Source organism: Andrena cerasifolii, chromosome 3, assembly GCF_050908995.1.
Source record: "Andrena cerasifolii isolate SP2316 chromosome 3, iyAndCera1_principal, whole genome shotgun sequence".
NCBI lineage: Eukaryota > Metazoa > Arthropoda > Insecta > Hymenoptera > Andrenidae > Andrena > Andrena cerasifolii.
In genome coordinates, this window is record NC_135120.1 from 12,310,413 (window position 1) to 12,331,162 (window position 20,750).

At 43.3% G+C, this 20,750-nt stretch overlaps 2 protein-coding genes across 3 annotated transcripts in view; both read right to left on the reverse strand.

Moving 5' to 3' along the window:
* Positions 1-20,750, reverse strand: part of Snf4agamma (SNF4/AMP-activated protein kinase gamma subunit) — a 139,569-nt gene that overhangs the window by 49,918 nt on the left and 68,901 nt on the right. The window lies entirely within an intron of this gene.
* The window catches only part of LOC143367308 (uncharacterized), a 39,129-nt gene that overhangs the window by 2,456 nt on the left and 15,923 nt on the right, over positions 1-20,750 (reverse strand). The window contains exon 2 of the mRNA XM_076808963.1: positions 13,940-14,847. Coding sequence (XP_076665078.1) covers positions 13,940-14,600 — 661 coding nt within the window. The 5' untranslated portion in view covers positions 14,601-14,847. The remainder of the gene's footprint in view (positions 1-13,939; positions 14,848-20,750) is intronic.

The window sequence follows — 20,750 nt, forward strand, 5'->3', positions numbered from 1 at the left end:
GGGCTGACGGGCCATTTTTGGTATTTTGTTTACGTAATTTTGTATGCACAATTACAGAGCAAAATTTTGCACGAAAAAATTCATTTAACTTTAAAGTGTGATAATTTTTTTTTAATTAAATAATTTGGCCCAGAATGGCAACATTATATTACAAGAATATCATTCTATTTTCCAGATCAATCGATGCTTAGAAGAGATATCATGCTGACCATTTTTTCGTGCACTTTATGGACTAATAAATCACGTGTAATAAGTATTTTGTTTTAGTTTTTTACTGAGATCCCTAAAAAAAATTCTAAAATCATCCATTTTCGCCGCGGCTAAGCGTACCTATGTAACCCTTTAATTAATTCTCACATATCTTTCAACCGAAAATCGGAGAGATATTGTATTTCAGGTTTTGAATATTTCGAAAACATCATTGGTCCCGACAAATGAGCAGTTCTACTGAAAATACGAATATTGTAAACAGAAAAATGCATGAGTTTACAAAAAGTAAAGATTCCAGGACAAAGCTTGTCGATTGCACGAATTAAAGCGAAAAACCTTTTCGAAATAATATAGAGCATGGTCCCTTCAATTCTACATAACACGATCCTAGAACAATTACATGGCTGCATTTACATTCGTATCGCTCAGCTGATATTTCATCCCACGACTGTCTAATTGGCGGTCTGAATCAATTCTACCTTGAGCAAAATTGAACTTCCCCGATGTTTTTCTTGGTGAGCTCGGCGGCTGTCGGGGCCAAAAGGTGGAGTGTCGGGTCGTTGAAAAGAATTACTCCAAAGCAGTGGCGCACTCCGGATTAAATTTAATCGAAATTGAATAAAATTCATTCGGTAATTATACAAATCTGTTAAAAGAATAAAATCCAGCTTTCGCTTCTTTTTCCAAAGCTCTTGAATTACTTCACTCGTGCTTATGTTAATCTCCTTCTTCTTTGGGGGTGCCAGGGCCTCTTGAGCCTCCACCAGGGTGCGCCGCTGCTCCGAAGTGTCTTGCACTGGTCATGTTCGCGCGGTGCAATTAAAAACGAAAGCGGACGGTTCGGCGTAAAAATTCATGACGATGTCTATGGGGTCCAGTGCGGCGCGATTTATTTTTCTCGCGAGGAAGGTCACTGGTGCACGTTCCGGCGATTAAATCCGCTTCCTCAGCTCGAAACGTTACCGCGATATCCCGCCTTATCGACAGTATTTATTTCTTTCGTGCATTCCCGTCTACGATATCGTCGCTCAACGGCACGGACTAACGACGCTCTCCCCGCCGAATGATCGACTGGCGGGCGTGGATATTTAGCTATTGCCATCGATAAACAATACAGACGTCTGGTGGATATCCGTAACAGCCCACTGGCATTGGGAGTTTCAACCGTCACCTTTTATTGCCACGTACTTTGGAGTGCTTTTAAGGGGGCTGGTAGAAATCATCCCCCGGATCTTTTTTACCCAATCGTGATATTTAACGGTCCTTGGGATTTTTGTGGCCCACGTCAGTTTTCAATTCTTTGAGAAAAATACGAGGAAGTCGTCCCTACTTCTTGTGTATTTCTAAATAAAACATTCTTATTCTTTGATAATGTGCGAAGTGTACAGACGAAGTGGAGACCGTAGCAGGGTTAAGTACAGAAGATCTTAATTTGGGTCTTAAAGGGTGTTCGAATGGAAATAGGCTTAAAATGTAATTCCTAGAATATTAGTGGTAATAGCTGACCATTTTTATGAAGAACAGCTTGAAATGTTGAATATGCAATGGATTTATCAATTAAGGGTGATTTAGAATTGAAACGGATTTTACATTGCATGGGTGCAGACAAAGCAGGTAGAAAAGTGGGATTTTGCTGAGAAATTGAAGAGTAGGTGAGTAATTTAGCGTGGCAAGGAAATTTTACCCTCCTAACTTGATCTGGACGAAAATACTCGACACTACGAGACTCGAAACGTTCGAGTACCCTCACAGCTGTATATTGATATTTATGCTACTTCTCGGATTTATTTTCTCACAGCCATTTTCCAGAAGAGATGCCTTTAATCGATTAAGGAGCTACAAGATACGCTTCTTCGGAATGCATAGAACGCAGAGCATGGACGTTCTATACAAATGGGATTCAAAGCCTTCTGATTAAAAGTGCTGCAATCAAACGATGGAAACTTTGACTAAAAAGTGGTTCTATTTCGATGCGAAAGAAATCAACGTTTCATGCGTCACGACTGAATAATTCCTATTTACCTGCACGCAGAATATCTTGTTCCGCTCGATCGAAAATAGCAGAGAGACACTATTAAAACAAAATGAACAATAGGTATCTAAATGTTTAAATCAAGAATGTCTGATAATCTCGTTAATAAAATAAAACAATAGCACGCTCGAGCTTTATCAATAGCCCATTAAGTACTGTTTTCAATTCAGCAAGAAGTGGTCTCAAAGAAGTGGTCAGAAGAAGTCTCAAATGTCTGATAAACGTACCACTGTGTTTAAAAAAAAAACATATACCAATCTGCAGGAATTTAATTATTCACGACATCGAGGGAATATTACCCAAAGTATTATAGGTACCCATTGCAATTAGAGCCAAGATAATTTAATTCTCCGCCAAACTACGCGACCTCTGTCGGATGCACTTTGCTCCTCGCGATATCCCGCTCCAATAATCCAAATCCCATGCCACTACTCAATCGTTCTCTGATGAACAAAGTTTTTTCATACATCGCGCTGCACCGCGGTACCCTGGGTGAAAAATATCTCGCCTGATAATAATTATTACGGTAGTCCACGGCCTCGTGGGAATTTTTTTTGTATATCTGGTTGCTCTCCACAAGCCTGTTTTTGTTCCTTACACCAAAAGAAGTGTGTATATCAAAAACTGGACCACGTGAACCATATGTACAGGTCGCTACGATTTGCAAAACTATTTTACACCATTAAGTGTATATTATTCCATAATGCCGTAAAAAATATTGTCTTTGTGTCGGATATAAAAATGGCTTCCACTAGTACCCCTAAATCCACAAGAACCTCAGCTGGAGAGTCGTTAATTGGAGAGCAGACAGAAACTTTTTCCCATGCCCCTAAAAACGATTAATCCTAGCGACCTCCAAATATTGTCCGATTGGGTTCGAATTTTACACAGGCGTTAGTTAGCATGTTTGGAACCGGGGCAAGCTTGCGGAGGACCCGCATTTTATATTAGAAAAAATGACCCACCCTAATTATAATATAAAGGCTCCCCCCAAGCCAACGCGAATTTCGCCGCGGATTAGATAGTGTATCGTTCACAAAATACTCTCATCTCATGTCCCGCCTTATCTCTATAATATTCTTCGCAATAATCTTTCTTACCATGGGCCTAATTCTCTTTCTACTCGACAGCAAAGTCTCCTTTCCATAGCGACACACTTGACATCTAATTTTGAATTATCCTTTGCTTATATTTCGGCTCATTACTATAATTCCCTCCTACCTGATATTCGAGGTTTAAATTCGTTTCCTGATTTTAAATGTAAAGCTCGGCGATATATATGTTACATTATGCGTCACAATAACTTTCTAGTTTCTTAATGTTAGTTAGCTTTTAATCATTTAGTTAATTATTTAGATATGGTTAGGCTTCTAACAGTATTGTACTGCAGCCTCGCCATTTACTTCGCTTGTCTTTATCAATTATTTTCTTCTCTGGATGTGTTAAGTAATAATAATAATAATAATAATAATAATAATAATAATACTAATAATAATAATAATAATAATATTAATAATAACACTGCCCATAAGCCACCACGTATAAAAAACTGCTGCCTTATCTGATCCGCGGCGCGGAGCGGACATTCGCGTTGGTTTGGGGTAGCCTTAAGACGACCCACAAGATACGCGGCGCGGAAGAACAGAAATGCACCAAGTGCGCTTTACAATTGGAACAGCCTGTGCATCGTTCAAACAGGCTGCACAACTTCGCCGCTATCCGGCATCAATTAATCGTTAATGTACAGCGATAGCGTGTTTTGACTGACTCAAGAAAATATGTACACAACAGCGGCCGCGCGAGACAAAATATCGCAACGAGGCGGAGCAATTATTATCTGTATCGATGGCAGTTGTAAAAGCAAGACCGTTGACGAGGTGTACATTCGCATCGATCGCCAGTGCTCGGGTAAATTAAAAACCAGGACGTTTTGGAAACAAATGCAGCGGCTCGTGGCGCATAACGAGGGTACAAATATTTACGGCTGAACCGTGGGCGAAATGGAGAAAACAATGCATTACGATGTGAAACGATAATTGACGTTTTCTATACAGGATGTATTATAAACCAATACTATAATATATAGTATTGTACTACATTCTTGCGTAGTGTGTTACTGTTAGATACCCCGAGCCTTCGCAATGTGTAGATCTGGACACTGTCACCGCTACCCCGTAGCCGCGGCTCCGCTATGTGTACGAGGTCGTCTACAGGTGCAGGAGAAGGCCTCGCCATGCAGGAGATGTTCCTGAGCCTCCAGCAGTCCATAGTAGGACAACTGGAGCATCAACGGAAGCAAGACGAGGCCCGTTGGCAACCAGGAGAAGTTATTATTATTAAACGCCTTTATTGCAAACAAACAAGACACAGCAGGTAGAAAACAGAGAGAAACACGACAAATGCATAGGCGGGGTTCAGTCAGGGCTGTTTTTCAACCCAGCCTTAAACGAGAACTTAATCTACGCTTAAAATTAATACAAGTAAAGAATAGAGAAGAACAGAAACGACGAGAAGACAAACCGACCGGATCGCAAAATATGATTAGAATTGTAGAAAAATTATAACGGATGAAGCAGTAGGAAAGATTTACAAGAACATTTGAAAGAGAAGGGGGTCGGAAGAGCGCGGATTTCAGGGGGAAGCGAATTATAAAAAAAGTTCTGCGGCGCGAGAGACAGAGACTTCGGAAAGAGCGGCACGGGAAGCCCGAGAGGCGGCTTTCGAGGCCCGTATGGCCGAAGTTGAAGGGCGAATCCAGGTCGTAGGGTCTTCACTTACTAACGCGAATCCGAATGCCCCGGTGGGTTTCGGCGCGGTTGTGCGGGGACCCGAGGCTGTCATTAGTGTGAATAGAAATGCGTTAAGTAGTGCACAGTCGGTTGTCTAGACTCTAGGTCCCTGGTCCGTCCGCCGCAGTCGCTCAACCGGTGCTAGAACCTTCCGGCTTGCGATCGCGAAGGTTCTCGCGCATTTCGTTTGGGATACGCGGTGAAAGCCACAATTGTTTGCGTAAAAAGCTCCTGGGAGGAGTGCAAGATTCAATTCGGGACGAATGCGTGGGATGACGAGCGGAAAGCCACGGCCTTGATCGCTGCCCTCGAAGGCTCAGCCCGGAGGATTCTTACGACACTATCCGCCGCTCAGTGTGCGACTTCCACCGACTTGGTGTCAGGGCTCGAGTTTCGTTTCGAAGCGAAGAACCATTTCAACTTAAATTACGTGCTCTTCCAAAGCCACCGGCAGCGGAAGGGCGACAGCATCTCATCACTAGCTACAGAGATAGAGAAGCTGGCGCCGGCCGCCTTTGGCTGACTGTCTTGCGGAGACGCGAGACCAGCTCGCCGCGACTCAGTTTGTTACGGCTATAGCACAGCCCCCTTCCTTTCCTTGAATTGTTGCAGGGAACATGATACCCCACGACGAGGGACAAGGTGTCGGGGGACTGCCACCGCGGGCCTGGATACGCGTTCCCTAATTCCCTGTCTGTGCTGCGACAGAGTTAGCGGTTCGCAGTGGGGCGCGGACGTACGTGAAACCGCCCCACTCACTCCCCCTGGCACGGACCTTGGTGGCTTCCCTATCCAGATATTTGTTTAAGATTGAGGTCCGTGTCGACTGAGGGACAGCAGACGGGAAATGGCACCCACAACCACCAGTCGGACAAGCGGTGTGACTGCTTGGATCGGCTGGAGGGGATGTCGCGGGGACGGGAGCGTTAAGGGGTTATACCTAGTCAGGCGGCCGAAAAGAGGCGATGTTTGTGAATTTTTTTTGAAAAAGCGGAAGCATATATTCTTACAGAACTTTTTGGGCTTAAAAGAGCAACATGTAAAGAACATTTGCTAATTTTTTCGTGGAGAATTATTTATGTTTGTAATAAAGTAACACAACCGACATCCAAGAAGCCTTTTTAACCATTTGCTTTTGCGGTCAGCACTGCCAATCGAAATCAGATTATCTAAAATCAAAATACAAAAAAGATTTCGTTAATACATTAATGTATCCTCAGATTGAAGGAGGGCATTTTCCGAAATATTAATTTAAAACAAAATGACGGCTGTTTAAAATTGAAATCATGATTTTTTCTGCAAAAATCACGCGAAAAAAATCAGGATTTCAACTTTAAGGATTTCAACAGCCGCCATTTTGTTTTAAATTAATATTTCGGAAAATTCCCTCCGCCAATGAGGATACGTTAATATACTAACGAAATCTTATTTGTTTTCTGATTTTAGATAATCTGGTTCCGAATGGCAGTTCTCACCGCAAAACCAAATTTTTAAAAATGCTTCTTGGATGTTGGTTGTTACTTTATTATAAACGTAAATATTTTTCCACTAAAAAATTAGCAAATGTTCTTTAAATGTTGCTCTTTTTAGCGCAAAAAGTTCTGTAAAAATATATGCTTCCGCTTTTTAAAAAAAAATTCACAAATATTCGCCTCTTTTCGGCCGCCTGACTAGGTATAACCCCTTAACAGGATGCACAGGAAGGTCCCCTGGGGCAGCACCAGATGCCAAGAAGAGGAATAGGGCCATCTTGAAGCCAAGGCTTGAGAGAGGGAAAAGAAGACCGGAAGAAAGAAGATGGAGAAGAGCTGGGGGCGCTGGGCAGACTGATCGGGGAACGGGCCGATAACAAGCTCAAGGTGGATTCAGACGGCGCGTGAATCGGCGATCTTTGCGCGTGAATCGCCGATTCACGCGCCGTGAGATCGCTCATGACTCGCCGAGCAAGCTCGCAGATTCACGCGCCGTCTGATTCCACCTTTATGTTTAGCTGTGACCCCCTGTTTTCGTACCCGTCTCGCCTTTCCGTCCTCCCGGTTCTTTCAGCACCAACTTATTTCCATGCATCTTAAGATAAGTTAAAGTGTTGCCGCCCGTTTATTAGGCAATCCCGATGCTTGCAGCCTGGAGGAGTTCCAGAGGGAATTCGGAATGGCGAGATCCGAAGAAGGCCAGATCATCGCGCCGGCCAGAGACGCGACCTCGAGCCGGATCAGTTCCAGCAACAGAATTGAGGAATAACCTGGCGAAACTGAGGAGAGGAAACTGTCTTCACACTTCTGCACGCGAAGATCACAAGAACCGAAGAGAAATGCAAAAAGGAAAGGAGACGAGAAGGAACGTCATTACGGAGTTCCAACCGCCGGACGACAGGACTTCCCCGCCCGTCTTTGCCCAAGAAGAGTACGCGTCGTCGTGGAAGAGAAGCCTTTTCCAAGAGAGAAGCGCCCAAGAACGAAGACGCAAGTGGAGAGGGTGAAGACGAGGAAATTATTTCGGGGATCCGCCGTACCCACGCCTGGCTTGCTCAGGGTTTTCGCGTGGCTTTCCCCTGAGCGTGAAGACAAATGTCGAGGTGGTAGTCTGAAGAAGCCACGGAACTTCCCTATTACTTCTTCAGACCTGGGTGCCACGACAAAGAGAGTGAAGAGACTGGTGCGGTCGGGACGTCCGCTCTTCCCGAGGGGGGAGCAGTATTGCGAGCACCCTATGGACAAAACTCCAAGGCCTACTGGTGCTCGCGACAACGATAAGAAGACGGCGGAGAAGACGAACGCGACATCGATCTCCTGTCAAGCCGTCACTCGATTGCCAAACGCCATTACGAGCAGAAGAGCTGAGACCAAAATTATCTGTATAGACTGTTCCTTGTGTTCAATACAGTTCGTTCGTTCGTCCTTTGTGTTCCCATGTTTTATTTGTACACTTTACTTTTCCTACGAATGTGTACGATGCCCGCCGAGAGAACTCTCCGTTGCAACAATGTAGATTCAAGTCTCGGATTATAAAAATCTTCAACCGGGCTTTGTCCCGTTATTAAATAATAATAATAGGAATCTTTGAAAGCCGCGGTTGTGACAAACATGAAGTAAAACTGAATTCTCAGGCTCTCCGAGAGTAACAGATTAAAATCGGAGAATTACGCACACGCAACAGCAGCTGTTCAGTGTTAAAATTAAAAGCAGCAAGCTACAATGTAATAACAGGAACTTAAGATTTGCCGGTTTCTAAAAACTGTTTTTGGGGGTAAATTTGTAAAATTCGAAAACGGGTTTTAGATACTAGAATTAATATGTAAAAATAAATTCGTTATTTAATTAAAAACGTTAAGATTTTGACTCGAAATCGCCTCGGGCACAAGCATATTGTAGTAAAAGTTGACTGTAATACTAATCTTCACGAGTTCACATTTGCTGAAGAAAAATACTAACCGAAAAAGATAAGATAAAGATTTCTAATTTATATTTAATCTGGATTTTAGTTATTTTAGTTTCTTCTTATTCATTTGGTTTTGTATAGATAGAGTATATTTTATTTTGTTACATTTTCGTAATTCCATAAATATTAAAAAAAAACTCAACATTTCCGAAACAAGTATCGCCTTTTTTACTGTTTTTTTTTCTAAAAATTCGAAAGTCGGTTTAACCGATTTGATGTGGAATACTAGAATTCGAAGCACGGTTCCTCGAAAATTCTGCATCTGTATAAACCCTCCAGGAACTCAGGCGATTTTTCTTCAAAATCACGAGAGAGCCGTCTTTCGAAATCCGGTCGCGAGACATCGAAAGTCCTGAACAGAAGGCATAAGCAGGTACAGCCCGGTATATTTTCAGAGAACACAGCGACGAGACTTGTGCGAGAAACGGGCCGAGAGAAAGAAATGAAGCGAGCAAGTGCGGCAGCCGATTTTCCAGCGTGACAGCATGCATACATTCCACTTCCCGCTTAATCCCCAAAATTAAACCGTTTCCGGCGTCATGGTCCTCGAAATAACCGAACGCGAGAGCTGGCGAATCGCTAGCGCCGTGGGCTCGCTTTATCCCGAATTCCTGGCAGTCGGCGTCGGCGGGCGTAAACAATCGATGGGAGCGCGTTAATTATCGTCACTCGCGCCGCCGGCCGTGTTATTTTAGAGAGGCTATAGGCGCGGCGGCGGCCTTGGATCACCGAGTCAAACGGATTCAAAAGGAACTGCGTCAATGGACGGCGGGCGCGCGCGTTCGGTGCAGCTGCAGCCGCGATGCAACCGGCGCGCGAAGAAGCCCGGCGGAGCGAGCGTTTATTAATTCTATAAAGCAGTTCATAATGTTCGGAACTTCGTTCCGCGGGCGCGCGAAGATTGATGAGAACCGCCGGGGGGGGGCGGTTGCGGTACAAGGCCAGCCGTTCGGCAAATGTAGCGCGGCACGGGTATCGCATAATAGGGCGTGATTGATCTAAAATTCAAATCGAGAGGATTCGAATGCAATAAACCGCTGGCTGATAGCGAAACAAATCCCTCGAATCGATAACCACCAGGCCGCTCTGTTTCATCTGGAATAGAAACTGAACAGGGTCGAACAGTTTCGGTGAACCATCCGCTCGATTAATTAGATGTCCTTTGGAGAACACATCCCGGATGGACGTAAAATCCAAACGCTAGGCGCGCCTGCATCGCGCGAAGGTGGAGATACTGCTTCTTCAATGCAGATGCGGGGGGTTCGAGTGGGATAAAATGTTAAGCGACTCGATTATTCTGTTTATCTGCTTGCAACGACACGCCGCGGGGGCAGGGTGGGGGGTGTTGAATTGATCGGTTCGGCGGAAAAGATACAAATAGCCTCCCTTGACCGAGAAGTGGTTGTGTACGAGGTTTAAGGGTGGCGAGGGGCGCGTAGGTGGTGTGCTTGGCGAAGTTGGCTGAATCCGTAATGAGACTTGTGCCTGAGATGCTCGGCAACTTGGAATAATGATCGGGATCGTCGGGCTGAGCTTGCAGGACAAAATGATATATGTATTAAAGTCATTCGTTGGCCAAAAATAGAAGCGTTCCATATAGAGTAGAGCTGAGGCCAGCGTGACGGAAATAATCTTCGCGGGCATCAGGAAATTACGAGGATAAAATTTGCCCGCCACGCGGTAACGTGGTCGCCGAAGAGAGGCAAAGGAGCATTTCCTTTTCTTAAACCTTCGACTTGCAAAACATTCAGCGGAGATCCGAATGATTTATTATAGATATGTATGCGAGTTCATTGAGATCGAGCAAAGACGTATCGACGAGAGGCTATTTCTTTGGGAACAAACATTAAATTTACTTGGGAATTGTGTTTTACGAGGGTACTCTAGTGTAGATGGTAGAAAAAATGATTTTTTTGTGCTTTATCTCGTAGTTTGTGGTGTGAAAAATATTTCTGCAAAGCGACTTCTTGAAAATCGAAATATTAGCAGAGATGTAGAGGTCCAAAGGTAGTGTCTCCCGTGCGGTACTATTGTCTGTAAAATCTTTAAGCGCGTTTTTCTCGCAACATCAAGATTCGGATTTCGGATTTTCAAGAAGGGCGTTTGTATATATCGAAAAATACTGGGCCGATCCAGTAGCTCTTTTGCGTGCACGTTCGCAACGTAACTGGCTATGGTTGGAAGCTCTGACGAGTTTCTATCTTGTAAAAGATTAATATTACAGAAGGAAAGCAGACAAGTTTTTAGTGATAATTGAACAGTTCTACTAAAAATGCTGCCATTCTGCAAATTTTTATTTTTAGAAGGCCCCCGTGGTTCCAAACTAGCGACAAACATAATAAAGAAAGTAACCCTTAGTTTTTCCATTCTGGATGACTAGAACAGTTCCCATGTCAACGCCTGTCGGAAAAGAATTTCTTTTCAGAAGCTTACGCCACCGACTATATTTATGTATATACGCGATAAAAAAATTCAAAAAAATTATGAGCATTACTTCAAACACACCTTAATATGCAGGCAAAACGCCAGGTAGTATAAACTTATAGTTTTTGTTAAATAAATCTCCGAAGATGGCGTTGAAAAACGTATCCTTGGATTCTACACTCCTCGCATTAATTAAAGGATCACCTCTAGGAACTCGAAAAATAGGGGCAAGTTCACTTGGTCATAACTCCGGTAAAAATAGTCGCATCGATATTTTGAAAATATGGTTTGAAAGCGTGGAATCCCTACTTTCAGCTGCTTTTGTCAGATTTTAGCTGTATTGTTTTTCGGCAAAGTTATAACGATATAAATAGCACTTGTTCAATTTTAAAAAAATTTCTTTGACTTGCGAAAATTCCACGGGGAGTATGAAAATTTTTACACAAATTCCATTTACACCAGTCGAAAGGGGCTACTTTCCTGTGTAAAAAGAGAGTAATAAATTTCCTGTGCGATTTTTTTTGGCCGAGTTATTTAACTTTAAAGCAAAATGCGCTTTTTTTACTTCAGCTGCTTGTAGTAAGCGAAGGAATCATCGTAAAACGTTCATGAAAAAAACAGCAATAGAAAGATCTTTGCTCTTTTAGATGCGTCTGTGACTTTTTCGATTCGGTTAAAATTTCGGTCTACGATGTCCTTTCGAAAATATGCTTAAAAATTGCACAAACTCCATTTTTTCTTCAAGTCGCTGTATCTCCGCGAGGGATGACCGGATCATCAATGGCTGAAGCTCATTTTAAAGCGGAGAGTCTATCGATTCTTTCGAGTTCCACCGGATTCCGCTGCGATAATTTTTTACCTGTGGCCTTTTAGCTTGAAGTTACCGTTTCGGAAAAAGTTCCGCGGTGGCTTCAGCGGCCGCGTGACTGCCGTGCCGCCAGCATTGGCACCACCGATGGCGTATCGCGTGGAGGTATGTGTCACATGTTTGTGCACACACAGCTTATTCGGTAGCGCGGCGTAACTCGGCTCGCTTTCGGCTGCTATCATCACTTATGTCGGCGGGTGGGGATATGAACAAGAGTGCTCGCTTCCGCGGGAACGACCGACAGTGCGACACATTTTGTAGCCTTATTTTTCCGAAACAGTAACTTCAAACTTAAAGGCCACGGGTAAAAAATTATCGCAGCGGGTTCCGGTGGAACTCAAAAGAATCGGGAGACTCTCCGCTTTAAAATGAGCTTAAGGCATGGATATTCCGGTCATCCCTCGCGGAGATGCAGCGGGTTGAAGAAAAAATGGAATTTGTGCAATTTTTAAGCATATTTTCGAAAGCACATCGCAGACCGACATTTTAATCGAATCGAAAAAGTCAAAGATGCGTCTGAAAGAGGAAATACTGATCTTTCTATTGCTTTTTTCATGAACATTCTACGATGATTCCTTCCCTTGCTACAAGCAGCTAAAGTAAAAAAAGACGCATTTTGCTTCAAAGTTGAATAACTCGGCCAAAAAAAATCGCACGAGAAATTTATTACTTTCTTTTTTTACACAGGAAAGTAGCCGCTTTCGACTGGTGTAAATGGAATTTGTGTAAAAAATTTCATACTCCCCGTGGAATTTTCGCAAGTCGAAGTAATTTTTTTTAAATTGACCAAGTGCTCTTTATATCGTTATAACTTTGCCGAAAAACTATACAGCTAAAATCTGACAAAAGCAGCTGAAAGTAGGGATTCCACGCTTTCAAACCATATTTTCAAAATATCGATACGACTATTTTTACCGGAGTTATGACCAAGTGAACTTGCCCCTATTTTTCGGGTTTCTAGAGGTGATCCTTTAATTAATGCGAGGAGTGTACGTCGAAAATTAAAAATTTTCCATTTACTGTTATTTTATCATTTTTCGCCTCGTTTGCAACCGGCGACGTGCTCGTCGGCGGCTGAGCGCCCAAATGATGCGGATCACATCTAACGCGGATAAAATAGTTTAACTTGGCACGTCAAAACACTCGTGGGAATTGGAGTCTTCGATCGTCACCAAAACAAATTGCGCAACTGAACGCGGCTAGAGGATTAACGCATGAAATTTGCCAACAGACATCACGTGTGGCGTAATAGAGACTTGAGGACATAACACAGTAGAACCTCCAGTATTCAAACGTTCGTTGTATCTGCTAGCGCCCTTCGAACGAAAGTTATTACGAAAATAATACATTTATATTATTAGGTTAAGTGCAAAAGTTCGTTCGCTCGCTGTTAGGTGATGTTAGGCGTACGCAAATGTCTTTTTTTATTACACCCACTTATACTTTTAGTGCGGAAAAATGGCAAAAGGTCACAGATAGCCAGCGCTTTGATTAAAAAACCTGTACTATATTTCAAATTTTAATAAATACTTTGATAAAGCGAACCAACTTTTGCACCACCTACTATTTATTTAGTATTATTACTTGGACTATTTCTTCTGCGACACGATGAAAATAAATTTTCTATTCAAAAATTACCCTATTCTGAACAGTCGCCTCTCTATTAATTCAGATACTGCAGCTTCTACTGTACGTATATCCAATTTATCCACAATATCGAAACATCATTAAAACCGTCACCCCAGCAGCCCATTGAATTATACAGAACAAACTTCCAGTCTCTATCCCAGCGTTTCCCAACCGGTGTTCCGCGACACGAAGTTCAGAGTCCGGCGAAAAGTTGCCTAACCATAAAATTCCTAATTTCTCTGTGCTATTTAATTTCGATGTTGCAATCCATACACAAAAAGTAAAACAGTTGAGGTTCAGGGTTCCGTCATAGTTCATTGAGATTCAGAAAGGCTCGATGGGCCCAATTTAGTTGAGAAACGCTGCTCTACACCTGTAACCACAACTTTGGTTCCCCAAATGAACGCGAGAGAAGGGTGCTCGATGCAAAGGTACATACTGGAACCGCAGTACCAAAGGAAGAGCGAAACGTCTTTCGTTCCATGCCTGGAAAGCCGTGGCCGAAGTTTCCCCCAGTTTCAGAGCTCGAAACTTACTGATTCCGGTTACCTTGCCTGAGTATGCTTTCGTAGATCCTATAAGTGGTCTCGCAATCGGCGTCCCGCAGGCTCGGTGGGCGCGCACCTCCGTCCAAACTTTGGCTTCGGTTCCTGAAATCGTCCTCCTTCTTCCTAGGCGGGTCCTGGCATTCGCTCTGCCTCCTGATGTGCCCGAGCCTCCTCCCGAAGTGCCGTATCATCTCCTGGATGCTGTGATGGTGATGGTGGTGGGGCTTTTCGGAGTCCCCTGTGGGGCTGGGCGACTTAGGCGACGCTCTGCCGTTGTTGCTCTGATACTGCTGCTGTATCTGCTGGACATGGTGAAGGGGATGATGGTAGTGCTGGTGGCCGGTCTGGTGGTGATGGCTGCCCCCGTGGAGCGTGTGGTACACGGAATGATGATTGTTAAGGGACGAGCTGTGGTTGGACGAGTTCGAGCCGTGAGAGGAGCCGTAGGACGTGGACGAGCCGTAGGAGTACGTGGAGCTAACAGAGCCCCGCGATACCCTCTTCTGTATGTACTTCTGGTTCAGCAGCTCGTGCAGGAACCTCGCCTCGTTCTGCCTGGCGTCCGCGACGGACGAGCTCTTCGAGTCCTGATTCTGATGAGAGGTCCTCGCGTCGCCGTTGTGAGAGCCATGATGAGACAGCAGCTGACTTATCCCGTGCATCTCGACCGGCAGCGCTAAACGATTCTTCCTCTACGTGCGCCTACCAAGGTGATCCTCGAACCCGATCTCCTTCGACGGAGATGTGCTTCTTTACTCTCTCTGCTTCTTCGTTCTTCGAGTGCGAGCGATACTGTGACTCGCTAATAAGCGGCGACGTGACTAGACGATTATCAAAATCGAATCGCTGCGTTCGCTGATGCGGCGGGGAAGACTGCGGTAGGCGTAACTCCTAGCGGTGCTGGTACTACTGCGAAAAATTCATCAAGAGACATTGATACGGGAGAGACAAGAGAGATGGTCCCGGAGTCGAGAGACGTCGACGATGTTGGTTTACATAAATCCAGTTACGAGGAGCCGCTGGCACACGCGTGCTCCCCGCTGATCCATATGATTTCTCGAGAAACTGCATTCGATTGCTACGATACGGTAATCTATTAGGTCGGCGCAAAAGCACGTTCGAAGCTTCTAACGAGAGTAAAAATTATATCGAAGGTTCTTTTAATCAGAGTATTTCTCTTGGCTATCCGTGACACGTTTCGCCAGTTTTTTGTTTCTGGTAAAAGTACGAGTAGGTGTAGTAAAAGCGAGTGAACTGACAGTGAGCGAACGAACTTTTGCGGCAACCTGATATTTCGAAATTTCAACGAGGTTTAAACGCTTACTGCTGGCTCACCTCTGACGCAAAGCAAACTGCGACCGCCGTGAACTGTGTGGGAGTTTTGAATTTCATTTTTGCGTATCGTGTTTTAACATTTAAATGCCTGTGAAAGCTGGGGGAATCGTATTCTTCATAATCTAATCTAAGGATTCTTTCCTACACGAATAAAACATAGATTACGTCCGGACAAAGTGGCTCGAATCGATTCTTGGCAACGCTAAACGACCGCGATTTCTATAAACAACAACTTCGTGAAATAGCCGCGGATCTGCGTGCGCATCTGGCAACATCACAGGATTACACACCTTCGATTGATACACTTTAATACGGAGAATGCTCGATTTCCCTGCACCTCGTCCTTAACACTTTCACGCCGAAAGAATGCGCATCCTGTGCGCGGTTTTCACGTCGATATTTCCTGCGAAATTGGTCGAGAGTCCACGAGCGAGGGTTGTTTCGTACGCTTCGTATAAAGCTGACGACAGAAGTGATTATTCGGACTGGCTTGATCGACTTAAGGGGGCATTCTCGTCTACAGTCACGAGATCCTCTATCTGCTTTAGGGATGACGCCCCAAAAAAACTACACAGTTTTTACCGATGAGCATTAAAGGGGGAAATATTAACCCCCTATTAGGGAATTCTTACGTGGTTGCTAATATGTTAATGTAATAGATTAATCAGGGTGGCTATGTTTTTCTTCCATCTATGTTTAATTAACGCGTGCAACCTTTAGCGAAATCATGAGGCAAGGGGTTAAGCCTCTGCTTCGCGCGTATTTAGTTCAATAGAAATCGATCGTTAAGCTTCCGACAACATGCTCGTTGAACTTTGTCGCTAAGTAACGTCTATCAATGGCTGGTCCGAGATCCAAGTAAGAGCGGCCGAAGCTCGAAGGAGCAAAGTATTGCGTGTTACGCACTCGGCCCAAGGATTAACATGCAAACGCACGGGGGCTACTTAACTACATGTTATGGTGGCGGGATTGAAGTGCCGGCACATCCTCGGCCGAGGTTTCAATTATAATTCAGGGAGGAAGCGTTTAGCACACGCGACTGATTGTGAGATTAGAGGAAGTAGTCAGAACTACCAATTATCGAGTTGTTTCTACGAGAACGACTTCAAATGGCCTTCTGCCATCCAAAACCAATCTCGCGACACGTTCGGGGCGACGGAAAAATCGGCACTTCAGTTACGCAGAATTACAGAAATGGAAGCTCCAAAATTAATCCACGATTAGATGTTCGGATAAAGAATATGATGTACTATAATCGCTTATAATTACGTAGTGGCTTTTAGGTTCGAGATATTATTTTGGAGTATTATTTATCCGCGGAAGAAATCTGTGTGATAAATTTCAAACGACGAGAACATCATTGATCAGATCACGTGCACGGTATATAATTAGTTTTGCAGTTTAGGCAACGGAGAGATGCTCCCTTGAAATTGTTACGAGCTTTAATCGAGTTTGCATTTTTTTTTGTAGGCTATAGTGGCCATTCTTGTTATCAGGACGCTGAAATCACGTCGTCGGCCTTTCGGCGGCACAACACCTGGTTACGTCCCGATTTTGACAACGGGGTCGTCGATGTGGCAAATTTCGGGGTCGTGGGTGGGAAACTGGGTCATATCGATTGACTGTCTCCCCCATTCTCGAGGAGTGCACGCTCAAAGGAATTATTATAGCTCCACTTCTTTCCCTCTTTTGTTCGAGGAGACGAGGGGGGAAAATTGGCGGTCACTCGGGCAACGATACCGAAAGACAAGGGTCGGGGGAGACGTGATCTCTCGTTTCCCCGACCTCGTCGCTATTTTATTACGCGGGAGATCGCTTCCCTCGACTGCAACAAGCCCCAGAATTACGTATTTCGTGCAGTAAGATGGCGGCTGGTGGTAAACAAGCGGAAACCATCGCGGCAGAAAAGTACTTTCACTGCAGACTCGGCGCAAGCATCGTTGCAATCGAGGAGTTAAAATGGTAAATGGTGCGAAATTGCGAGAGAACCGACAATCTTCAGTATTCTCTTTCCAACCACAGCGACGTTGGTGTATTAAGGGGAGGTTCCGGTCTAAATGTCGATTTTTTTTTATTTCATTTTTCGAACGTTCAATCTTTTAGGAATACGTGTTTAAAAGGATTTGTTGAAATTCGTAAAATTCCCGATGTTATAGGCATTTGAGTAGCGGCAAATGCATGGGTAACACCCGGCCACTCGGCACTCACGTAAAACTTTAAACGCGTTTTTCTCGAAACAGTGTTCTCAAAACGGTGGGCGCTGTATCTCCAAAAATTATTATCTGATTCGACTGAAACTTTTTTTACTTTGAAGAATATAGTTCTGACTAGGGGGGATACCAGAAAAAAAATACAAAAAATTGAGAATTTATAATTTTCAAAGCCATTGAAAGGGTGACAAGTATAGGGAAAAGTGATTTCAAACTTCAAGTGTCGTTATTTTCTAAAAAAATGTTATGTTTGTAATTTTTTCTAGCCCCCCCCCCCCTAGACAGAAGAATAATCTTCAAAATAAAAAAGGTTTCAGTCAAATCGGATAATAACTTTTGGAGATACAGCCCCCACCGATTTGGATCAATTTCTTTGACGCCTTGACTTTAACGGCTACCCAGGGCCGTCTGCAATGATTAATTATAAAACAAAAAATATATTTCTATAGTTTAAGACATCCTTAATACAATGCAGAAAGTCCCATTAAATTACATATAGTAGTTTTCCTTTAATTAATTCCTAAACATCACCTATTTTTTGGGGCTCTAGAACGGAACCTCCCCTTAATGATCTCAGTATCTTTCCACAGCCTTAGAAACTAAAATAAATTATTCTAGTATTTACAGCGCACCGTATTCAGCATAGAATTTGCATCCTTTCCATTAAAAAAAGTAATTATTCATTTATTTAGCACTTGCATCATTTATCATTCCAACACCTGAATTTTATCTATTCAAATTTGCCTACTGCTATGCATGTGTCAAGTTCGAAATCTATGGAAACTAATTAGAAGGATTCTTCGCCCTTTGCATCGGAATACAGATTATTGGAATAAAAATATAAATATTAAAAAATATTACAAAAATATAAACTTTTTTTATTCTTTTGGTGGGATTTTTAATATATTAGCATTGCGCACTGTCTTCGTGGTAAACATAATCGAATGAGATATTCCTCTGTATTTTTCGACGGTTACACGTTTCTTTCCCTGTTTCCAGCAAATATGGCAACTGTTACGAACGGGTAGTGTATGCACGCGGAGAGAGACAAGTTCAAAAAGAACACCGCCTAGCAGTCACAGCGACACGACGAGTTGTTGGTAACTTAATTCACGATGACTTCTAGGAAGTCATTGTTTTTCCCATCACGCACAGCTATTGTAACGGAAATGGATGAGGTTCGCGAATCTATACTTAGAAAGAATGACACTTATTCCAACCATTACTCCATTACCCATTCATCCAGAGAATATTCTTCAGTTCTTGTGCTCGAAAATTTGTTATAATCTAGCCTCTCGAATGCTACTCCAAATTATTGCCGAACTAATTATCACACATTCCAATAAATTCTTTTTTCAAATAAATTGTTAAACACGTCTTCTAATTGCCAGTCGCGTCGAGGATTATTTCTCGCAATGTAAAAAACAGTAAAATGTTAAGAAAACCTAGCTTCGTCGCATCCTCTTTCTGTTTCCTCTTCTGCGAGTAAATATTGTACAAGTATTCGGATGTAACTTGATCAGGATGGTAGACTAATCCATTTCCTACGATCCTCGCGCATAATTTATCGCCCAGTTTCTGCATTCGGTGCCTACGCTACAGAACTGACCGCGTTCCCACCGAACCGTTCCCCCACGATCGATGAAATCTCCAAGTTCAACGCAATTCCCGCAGAGTTCGCGCCCCGGAGGCGTACGGACGAAAAACCCCATCAAGACCTATTTTGCTCCACGAGTCCGAAACGGTTAGGGAAACCGACGACCCTCGCGGTGCTCGGTAAAAAAAAAAAGCTGGAAAAATACGTAATCCAGACTGTTCCTAGCATTCTGTCGAGCATTTTCAATTACCGCAGGGCTATTAATATTCCGAGGTTCCGCGATGCTTTGCTACGCCAGCGCGTTACTTTAACGTACATTTCAGTTACGCGGCAAATGGCGATAAATTCTGTTTACCATACTTTGCTCCTCTGCAACGTCCCCTTGACGTCCTCCGTTATTTAACGAAGGACTCTGGCGACAAACACTTCTCCAGTGCTCTTGAAATTGCGCGAGCCTCTTTGGTAAAGCAGACCTAACGATTCATGCATTTAAATCGACCGTGAGTGCAGCAGACATTCGTTAGCATGAACAGATGACTGTTCTATAATTGCAAGTAGGCTGATTCGTCGACTTGACGCTTCAAGTGGCGCATTTGAAAAGTGCAACTTTAATCCAGAGGGAGGAAGAGTTTTTATACTTCGGTCCATTAGTAAAGAAACAAGGTTCAATGGATTTAATTTTCGTATATACGATTCTTCTTGAATAATTTCCTGTTTTTAGCCAGTATATTGAAGCTTCAACGTTATCTTACGGGAGTATTTGAACTTCGCGACCCTTTTTAAATCGACCGTTCTGTAGTCCCAATTCCCAGCTACAAAATATGCTATAAATCGCGAAGTCACGAAAAATAGACATTCTCGGTTTTTCCCCTTACCCTTCGATTGTGAAAACCGTTGCAAATTTATTGAAGAACTCTAACGAACTTCAGTTTATTTGGTATTTTATATTGAAAGCTGTGAAGTCTACTATATTTACCGATGATTACGAAAGTGGTGTAAGTCGAAGATGTAAAATAATTGAATTCATCACCTTACATTGCAAAGTAAAGTGATAAATTCTATTTTTTTTTTTTTAAATCTTTGACTTACATCACTTTCGTAATCACCGGCGCAAATATCACTTTGCGGAAACACAGCGGGTGTCCCAATACTTATGGATGGCAGTGTACTTTTGTGCATGTTGATGGGACACCTTCGCGTGTTGCCAGTAGCATAGCAGACCAGTTCGCGTAATTAACATTTGAAATGACAAACAATGCGATGGCACCGTGAGACATCGATCCGCGGTACACTCATCATCTCTGTCACGCGTATACATCAATTATGGTCGATTCAGCTGCGGCGGTTACACCTGAATCCATGCTCGTTTCGCCGCGCCCGCGGAAATATCAATATTTCCGTGCGCGAAACGACATGAATTAAATTACAGCCTTTCAACGATCTGGCGATAATGACGCTCGCGTATATATAGACAGGCTGCCAACGAAATGACGCTTGCAATAGCACGCATTCATGCTGCAGAATGATCGGTTTCAGGGACCATGTGCTAAACGATTTTCATCAACGTGAACAAGTAATAATAACGAAAGTATTATTGATGATGTAATGGTAAGGAGACTAGGCAGTCAAATCGCTAGAAGATCGAGTATTCTTTTTGCGAATTAATTACA